Below are 10118 nucleotides of genomic sequence, written 5' to 3'. Positions count from 1 at the left end.
TGTGTGTGGTGTTTTACTTTACAGTGTTTGACACAATTTACTTCATGGGGACAGAGTATGGTGCTATTATATTCAGGAGTGAAGTGTGTGATACTATTATATTCAGGGGCGCAATGTGTGATACTATTATATTCAGGGGCATAGAGTGTGGCAACATGAATTTTATCTTTATTTATAGGCGGAAATGTTGGAAAAGTGAGGAGCCGAAGACATCTGAGTGGCAAACTGCAAAAAAGGGTCATGGCTGGGAGAAGTCATCATAGGATTTGGACCGGATGGAGAAGAAAAGAGAAATAATATAAAAAAAATGTTTATTCTCCCTGTGACTGATCAGTACTGTAGTAACTGTATGATCTGCAGCAAGATTACGGATGGTAGCGTTCTTTTTTGGAAACAACAACCCCCAGCGTATCCTAACCATTGTTCAGGCTATACTGGGGGCTGCCGTTTTAAGTCGTACACACTTATATGGTAGAGGTTAAACGGAATTTGCAAAGGATCTCTGTAATAAGCTGTATTTGTGCTGGAGCTGTATATATGTACCAAAAAAAATCACTGAAAAAGAACTATATTAGTTTAAAATCACTGAATTTGGCCAAACTTACTCATAAAGGCAGGACGCAGACAAACCACAATGCTACATACGGGAGATTACACAGGTGCAATATACTCATATACATTTGTATATATATATGTAGTGAGCTTTATTCTGGTGCTGTATATATGTAATGAGCTTGTTTCTGGTGCTGTATATATGTAATGAGCTTTGTTCTGGTATTGTATTTATGTACTGAGCTTGGTTCTGGGGCTGTATATATGTACTGAGCTTAGTTCTGGGGCTGTATATATGTACTGAAATTTGTTTTGGTGCTAAATTTATGTACTGGGCCTGGTTCTCGTGTTGTACATTAGTGTTAAAAAAAATAGCAGTGACTTTAAAAAAGCAAATAAAGTGTAAAATCATTATAAAACTTTTATTTGCCTAAGTGCAAATGCACTGGAAATTCTACACATTCAATTTCAAATTAAAACAATAACATTTATCCAGTTTGTGTTAATCCTTTACAGAAAGTAAAGAAACATGAATATTAGGCTGTTCAAAAAGCATAGCAGTGGCAGCATTTTTCTTTAAAAACTAAAAAAATGTAATGTATAAATGAAAAACAAAATTTGATTTTGCTTTACCAAAATAATATTTAGTGGCATAACCATTGTTTCTGAGAACTGCTTGACATCTGTGTTGCGTAGACTAGACCAACTTCTGCCACCTCTGAACAGAATTTTTTATGTCACCCCACAAGTTCTCTACGGGATCGAGGTCAGGGGATTGGGCTGGCCACGCCATTACCTCAATCCTGTTTGTCTGTAACCAAGATGTTGAGCGCTTACTGGTGTGTTTTGGGTCATTGTTGTGTTGAAACACACAGTTCAAGGGCAATTATTCTTCGGCATAGGGCAACAATATATTTTGATATATTCAAACTAATCTATTATCCCTTGTATGCAATAAATAGGCCCAAAATCATGGTATGACAAACATCCCCATATCTTGATTTTTGCTCTACCATGCTCTACGTCTGACATACTGTCTGCAGCCCCTAGACCCAAAAAGAACAATTTTGATTTCATCAGTCCACAAAATAATGTGCCATTTCTCTTTGGGCCAGTCAATATGTTCCTTGGCAAATTTTAACCTATTCAGGACATGACTTTTGTTTAACAACGGGACTTTGTAGGGAGTTCTTGCTGGTAACTTGGCTTCACTTAATTATCTTCTGATTGTAGCAGTACTCACTGGTAACTTCACATCTTCATTGATCTTTCTGGAGGTGATCATTGGCTGAACCTTTGCCATTTTGGCTATTCTTCGATCCATTAGAACAGTAGTTCCCCGCTTCCCTACGCATCTTTCAGGTTTTGGTTGCCACGTTAAGGCATTTGAGATCATTTTAGCTGAGCAGCCTGTAATTTGCTGCACTTTTTCATATGTTTTTCCCTCTCCAATTAACTTTTTAATTAAAGTACGTTTTTATCAGAACAATGTCTGGAACGACCCATTTTCTCCAGTATTTCAGAGGGGAATGCACTATATTCAACATGTGCAACATTTGCCACCTTCCTGCCTTAAATAACGGCCAAACTTGACAGCTGTTATTCCACGGAATTAAGTACTTCACCAATTTAACCCCTCACTGCTATTATTTTGAACAAGCCCCTTTCAATTAATCATTCAATTATTCAGAATGAGCAGCATGCATGTCCTGACTGTTGGCTCTGTTTTTCTTTCTACTACTTTACTACACTTAGGGATCATTCAGACGAACGTGTATTACGTCACACGGACTCATGTATTTCAATGGGGCCGTTCACACGACCATTGTTTTACAGAGCAGCACGGTGGCTTAGTGGTTAGCACTATTGCCTTGCATTGCTGTGGTCCAATCCAACCAAAGGTCTTCATCTGCCTGGCGCTTGTATGTTCCCCCCCTTGTTTGCGTGGGTTTCCTCTGGGTTCTCTGGTTTCCTCCCAAAAACATACCAATAGGGAATTTAGATTGTGAGTCCCAATGGGGACAGTAAGTGAGTACTTTTGTACAGTGCTGTGGAATATGTTGGCGCTATGTAAGTAACAGAAAAAAATAACAAAATAATGGTCCTTGAAAAAATAGGACATGTCCTATTCTAGGACATGACTTTATTCTATGAGGAGTCCGTGACGTGTCCCCCACAGGTGCACCACGGACGTGGAAATTACTACCAAAGAATCCGCATGAAGACCGGAGGCTGCAGCACATGTAATAAAGCAGCTGCTACCGCCCAAGGTGAAGAGATACCGCCAACCAGTCATGACATCTACATTGCGAAAATCGCTCAAAAATCACACAATTTGAACGTGATTCCAAGAATCGCAGCAAAAATGCCATGGTATTACCACGATTTTGAAAATTGCGGCACAAAACGCAAACAAATCCCTAAGCCATTGACAGGCTTAACTTTTGGAGGACAATTAGGGTATGTTCACACAGGGCGGATGCGCTGTGTAAAAGCACACAGCGTATTCACTCTGGTGGCCGCAGGGTATTCCGGTCGAAAAAACGCACCAAATTGTGGGCCTGTTCACATTATGTTTCCCTTCTATTTGGTCTTTCCATTCATCTATTCCGTCAGAGGAACGGATGAGCGGAAAGACAAATGTAAAGTATCGTTTCTGTTTGCATTACCATAATTTTTTCGGTTTCAGTTTGGTTTGCCTCATTTTTTGATGGAAACAATAGCGTAGTGTGCTGCGCTATTCTTTCCATCAAAAAAACGGAAACCTATCGGAACGGATGCAAACTGAAACAAACGGAAGCAAAAAAAATACCATTGAAATCAATAGTAATGCAAACGGAAACTATACTTTACGTTTGTCTTTCCGTTCATCTATTCCTCTGATGGAACAAATGTACGGAACGACTAAATGGAAGACAGACGTAATGTGAACAGGCCCTTAGCTTCCTTGAATTACAAAGGGGTTAATCTGTGGCAGAAATCCTAGTTTAAGATGCAAGTTTCTGCCACAGGTTTTCAAAAAAAAAATCAAAGGCTGACTTTGCCTGTGGCAAATCCGTGCTATGTGAACATGGTCTACGGCCATGTTTATATGTTCAAAACCCCAAGAACGATGAGAAAATCAGGGCAGGCTGCAGATTTTTACATCCACAACACACCTTTTATATTGCAGAATTGCTGCAGAGTTTCACAGCAGATTTCACTCTTTACATTGCATTTGCAACAAATTTGTGGCAAAGTTTGCGTGTGACGCGTGGATTTTGTCAGCCATTTGTAGCGGATTTACAACATACTCACAGCAAAATCCGCTGCCCATGACTCTGTGTACTATATCTGTCAGCAGTTACTGTAGTAACTGGGACCTATGTCGTGTTACTACAGTAACTCCTCGCTTCTAAATTGGGTCCTCTTCGGCTCCAGGCAAAGTGCTGGGTCCTGACGCCATTCAGTGTCAGTAAATTGTATACTTGACGGACATAACGTCCTAAAGCTGTATGATGTGAGAACCCAGGACTGCGCCGGAGCTGAAGAGGACCCTACAGGAGCGAGGAAGGTAAGTATATGGATACTGCTGAGCCACCGTATATAAGCCTCTTTTGTGATAATGTCTACTCAGCAGCTGTAGCTAAGCCCCTCATGTGATACTATATACTGAGCCACTGTATCTAAGCCTCTCGTGTAACACTGTCTGCTGAGCTGCTGTATCTAAGTCTCTCATGTGTGATACTGTATGTTGAGCTGCTGTATCTAACCCTATTATGTTTGCTACTGCCACCTAAACCACTGTACCTAATCCTATCCTGTGGCATAGCTGTTGTTGGTTTTTTTGGGGGGGGGGGGCAAAACATATGTCTTGAAGCTTGTACCCCTGATCTTTTAAGACCCTTACATTGTCTCTAGCTGCTAGTGCTGCATGGATTTGTCACTTTAGAGACCCAGAGGTGTAGCTTAATATAATGGGTGGGCCTCTGCCATCCGCCATGAAAAGAAGTTGTGTGGGGGCTGGGGGGGGCGCAAGCTGAGCTTTTGCACCCGGGCCCATGAGCCATTAGCTACAGCCCTGTATCCACGGGATAGGTCATCAGTATATGACCGGTTGGGGTTTGACACCCGGACCATGCACCAATCCGCTACTCTGACTGCCTCCGGTCACAGGATAGTGGCGGATTTGCAGTATTCTAGTGAATAGGAGCAGATTTTCAGTTCTGCAGCAAAGCCGCTATGCAATGTATGGAGCCATATGCTTCTGCCTCCGTATACTGCATAACATCTGGTGCCCGGGGCATCCTCAGCTACTGATCGGTGCGTGGTCTGGGTGTCGGAAACCCCACGATCATATACTGATGACCTATCCTGTGGATAGGTCATCAGTTGTCTGTGCCCAGACAACCCCTTTAAGTACTATATGGCCTGGCTGCAGCAGTTGTGTGGTCTAAATTTTTTTTTGTACATTTTCACGGCAACATGTATTGTACTAGAAAACTGGAAAAAAATATTTGTGGGGTAAAATGTGAAAAAAACAGCGATTCCTCCATTTTTTTGGGGATCTGTTTTTACGGAATACAGCGTGCAGTAAAAATGGCATGTTAACTTTATTCTGTGAGTCAATATGGTTACAGCAATACCAAATTTATATTTGTTTTCATTTACCGGATTGACTGAATGTAACTATGTTCTTGGTACATTATTTTAAAATTTGGGGCCCCTTTTGTAATTTTGCCCAGGGCCACATTTTGCCTAAATCCAGCCCTGCTGGGATCTCAAGCTACAGCTCTGGTTATATGCCCTTTAAACTATAATACATTTTGTATCTAATTTAAATTCTGAACTTTGAATTTCCAACTGCTAATAGGATTGGTAAAATAATTTGACTAAAGCTAAATGTTTTTTGACTGACTCTTTCACCTCTTTATTCCGCAAGCAATATATGATTGGGTTAAGAATGGGTGTAACCACAACATAAAAGACTGACACCACTCGATTAAGAGTAAATGTAAATCCCACTTTGGGCGGGTTCACACATGGCGGAATTTCACTTAAATTCCGCTGCGGACACTCCGCAGCGTTAATCCGCAGCGGAGCCGTTTCTCCATTGACTTTCACTTTAATTTAGCAGTGTTCGTTTACACGATGCGTACAATTCCGCTGCGGAGCATAGGCTGCGGAGCGGAATTTGGTGTCCGCAGCATGCTCTGTCTGTTGCGGAGCAGTGGCGGACTGGTTGCGGACTCATGGCGGAATTTCTCCATTGACTTCAATGGAGAGTCAAAATTCCGCAATGAAGTCCGCAGATCTTATGTGTGCTGCGGAGCATATTGTTTTTACTACCATGACATTTCTTCATTCTGGCTGGACCTATGTATTTCTAGGTCTACAGCCAGACTGAGGAAGTCAATGGGGCTCCCGTAATGACGGGAGCGTTGCTAGGAGACGTCTGTAAATAGTCACTGTCCAGGGTGCTGAAAGAGTTACGCGATCGGCAGTAACTGTTTCTGCACCCGGGACAGTGACTACCGATCTCAATATACATGTATCTGTAAAAAAAAATATAAGTTCATACTTACCGAGAACTCCCTGCGTCTGTCTCCAGTCCGGCCTCCCAGGATGACGTTTCAGTGTAAGTGACGGCTGCAGCCAATCACAGGCTGCAGCGGTCACATGGACTGGAGCGTCATCCAGGGAGGTCGGGCTGGATGCCGAAAGAGGGACGCGTCACCAAGACAACGGGCGGTAAGTATGAATTTCTTTGACTTTCACTAGGGAAAGTGCTGTCCCTTCTCTCTATCCTGCACTGAATAGGGAGAAGGGAAGCACTTTTCCTGCAGTCCGCAGCGGCCAGTCCGCATCAATTTTCTGCACATTTTGTGCAGATCCGCAGCCGTAATCCGCAACCCGGATTAGGTGCGGCATTGATGCGGACAGTTGCGGAGGAATTCCGCCATGTGTGGTCATGCCCTTTTGGTCTTACATACATAAAAATAACAGTTCCATAATAGATAATAACAACAGTTAAATGAGACCCACAAGTGGAAAATGCTTTGCCTCGACCTTTAGTTGTAGGGATTTTTAAAACTGTCATAATAATATAGATATAAGACAAAAGAGTTACAGTGAACGATGTTACAATTATTAGAGAAGCACATATAAAATCTAAAAGGTCATTTAAGGAAGTATCCACGCAGGAAATCTTTAAAAGTGGAGGCGCATCACAAAAGAAATGATTAATACTATTACTGCAAAATGGAAGCTGAGAGATGAGCAAAATTGGAGGAAAAGTGGTTGTAAAACCAACAATCCAGGAACATATGCTAAGATTATTACACAAGGATATGGTCATCAGAGACGGATATTGTAAAGGATGACAGATTGCCAAATAACGGTCAAAAGCCATAACACCAAGTAGAAAACATTCTGTGGAACTGAGGAAGAAGAAAAAGAACAGCTGAGTTATGCAGCCAGTAAATGAAATTAAGCGTCCATGAAAAGTTATCGTAGCTAAAATCTTGGGGACTGTCACAGTTACATAACAGACTTCAAGAAATGAGAAATTGCGGAGAAAAATATACATAGGTGTTTGAAGACATCTTTCTTTCCAGGTAATTATCATTATCATAAAGTTGCTCAAAAGTGTTAATAAATAAGAAACCATGAGTAAAGTAAAGAAGAGATATTGTAGACCTGAAGATCCAGGAAAACCCACAATCATGAATGTCATCATTAGGCTTTCATTATTTTCCACCATCCTTACTTATGAACTATATAATAGAAGATAATGAATTTTAATACACCTGGCTTGTCTATGTCAATATGGAGGATGATAAAGACAAATATTAATATCTTACATATAAAGAAAACATTAATGTTAGATGCCCACAATTCCCTATTGTTTTTGCTGTAGTACAGGTCATATACATAGAAAAGTTAAAAGCTATCGACTCCTTTGGTAATATTTTTACATACAGTACTGTATTTTAGTAGGTACCTGAAGTTAAAAGTTGCGCTAAGTTTCAAGCTGTAATCTTCATTCCCATTCATTTTCAGACGCCCTGATATGCAGTTTACAACATGCTCCTAGTTTCAGACTTTTCTCACGTGAGCATGTCCCTGCCAGTAATACATGCTGGATGTGAGGTTTGTATGTCCAGGATGCTGCTGCTTTCACTAGTGTTTTTTTATTTTATTTTATTTAGTTTTTTATTTTGAAAAACGATACATTTTGATCAAGTTATGCCCAATTTTAGACTTATGCTAATTACTTTCTTAATAGACAACTGGGCGTGTTTTTACCTTTTTACCAACTGGGCGTTGTAAAGAGAAGTGTATGACGCTGACCAATCAGCGTCATACACTTCCCTCCATTCATTTTTAGCAGTACTCGCAAATTTTACCGAGGTGTCTTGAGAGTGAATAGACATTGCCTCCAGCCAGGACGCAATGTCTATTCACACTCCCGACACTTCGGTACAGTTTGTGTGGGACTTACTCACACAGCACAGCGTGATCTCGCGAGATCACGCTGTGATGTCATTCACAGAAACATTACCGAAGTGTCAGGAGTGTTAATAGACATCACGTCCTGGCTGAAGTCAATGTCTATTCACTCTCAAGACACCTCGGTAAAGTTAATGTGTGAGTATGTGAAACTACAGCGTGATCTCGCGAGATCACACTGTGTTGCGAGTACTGCTAAAAATGAATGAAGAGAAGTGTATGATGCTGATTGGTCAGCGTCATACACTTCTCTTTACAATGCCCAGTTGGTAAAAAAGTAAAAACACGCCCAGTTGTCTATTAAGAAAGTAATTATCAGAAATCTAAAATTGCTCATAACTTGCTCAAAAATGATAGTTTTTCAAAATAAAAACCACTGTTGTTATCTACATTACAGCGCCGATCACATTATGTAGGAGATAGGGTATTTATAATCTGGTGACAGAGCCTCATTAACTGTGATACAGTACAACCTGTGTACACAATGCTATGGGTTCTTCTCTTCCTATCTACAGTCTGTTTTATCTCCCCCCCCCCCCCCCTAGCCTTGCAGATCCTACACTGGGTTATCTTCTCCCTCTCAAATACAACCTGCTCTGCTGCCTACAGAGACACGCAGGACCAGCACTCACCGAAGCTGTCAGTCTCGCTGACCTGACGAATGTGGCTGTGATCGCAAGATACAGCTTCTATGCATCCAGGATACATAGAGGCCGTATCTCAAAAAGTAAACATTCCTTTTAATAAAACCCAATTGAAAACTTGTTTAAAATACAATAAAACATTGAGTCATATATATATATATATATATATATATATATACATATATATATATATATATACATATATATATATATGTATATATATATATATATATATATATATATATACATACATATATATGTGTATATATATATATATATATATACTGTATATGTATATATATATATATATATATATATATATACATACATGTTTTCAAAGGTTTACATCGTCTTTAAATTCCAATGGCATATAGTTTCAGTTTGAAAATGAAAGAGGCTTTTTACATGGTAAAATTTCGGATTCTACAGGTCCTGAACGTGTGAAAATGGCCAAGATCAGTTCCAAGAAAGGACAGGTTCACTTTTAGTGCTAACCATTAACCACATGCCTGTTAATAGAACATACTGTTTCTTGTATCTCACTGCAGCATATCAACATCATCCCCAATGTATATGTTATTCAGGCATATTTACCCATAAATTCTAAGGATATTTAAATTTGAAGGCTTCCGTTCTTGTTTTTGCTCTTTATCCAACTCTTATTTTTTCCACTGTTAAAAATAAATAGATAAATAAAAAATCAGGTTCTGTTAGCTGCAATGCACAATGCAACACATTTAATTGAAGTAATTTTATCTCACATTTATATATACATTTGTTTCTGTCCGATGGGATATATTTCATTATATTTGGAGTGTTTTTTTATTCCTCCTGGGTACTTAACATGTTTATTTTTATCTCCCAAAGAGTCCAATTATTGTAGCAAGACTAATTTACCTAGTAATTTAACCATTTTGTAGTTGTTTTTTTAAACCTTAACCCCTTAACGACAGCCGATATACAATTATGTCGCTGTTGTTAAGAACTTAACGCGGGTTCCAGGTCGGACACGCTGCGTGATTTTTACACAGCGTATCCGTCCTGTGGGAACCCAGCCTAACAGTGTCCAATCATCGCTGACAACATCAGACTGTTTAGAGATACATCCTATTGACAAGGGGAATGGTAACACATCGAGTGACAACTGAAGTACACAATTTTGCATGCAACTCAAAGTACGCTTTTGTACTGCAGCTGTAGCTCTATAGTTAAAATGAATTAATAGCATTATAAAATGTCTCCAGTTAGGCCAGGCATTATTCATACATTTCCAGGAGGACTAACAGAGGAATATCACAACACCGAGCTCTAAGCAAAGATGCTCCAGAATGGTTAATGGGAAATACAAGGATTTAATATAACAGATATGTCAGTAGATCTCCCAAATTAAATCAGACCCAAATCCAGACCCCCAAAATAATTCGGATCAGA

The 10118-nt window shown here is 39.9% G+C and overlaps 1 protein-coding gene across 1 annotated transcript; it reads right to left on the bottom strand.

Moving 5' to 3' along the window:
* Positions 1–5397: 5397 nt before the first annotated feature.
* On the bottom strand, positions 5398–7294 carry LOC142651779 (olfactory receptor 6B9-like). The gene is made up of 2 exons (XM_075826904.1): positions 6495–7294; positions 5398–5545 (listed from the first exon to the last, which is right to left on the bottom strand). Exons 1-2 carry the CDS (start codon positions 7292–7294, stop codon positions 5398–5400), a joined length of 948 nt encoding a protein of 315 aa, XP_075683019.1.
* Between the last annotated feature and the right edge of the window lie 2824 nt (positions 7295–10118).

This window comes from Rhinoderma darwinii, chromosome 1 (assembly GCF_050947455.1).
Source record: "Rhinoderma darwinii isolate aRhiDar2 chromosome 1, aRhiDar2.hap1, whole genome shotgun sequence".
In the NCBI taxonomy this organism is placed as follows: domain Eukaryota; kingdom Metazoa; phylum Chordata; class Amphibia; order Anura; family Rhinodermatidae; genus Rhinoderma; species Rhinoderma darwinii.
This window is presented reverse-complemented; position numbering and strand designations above follow the sequence as displayed.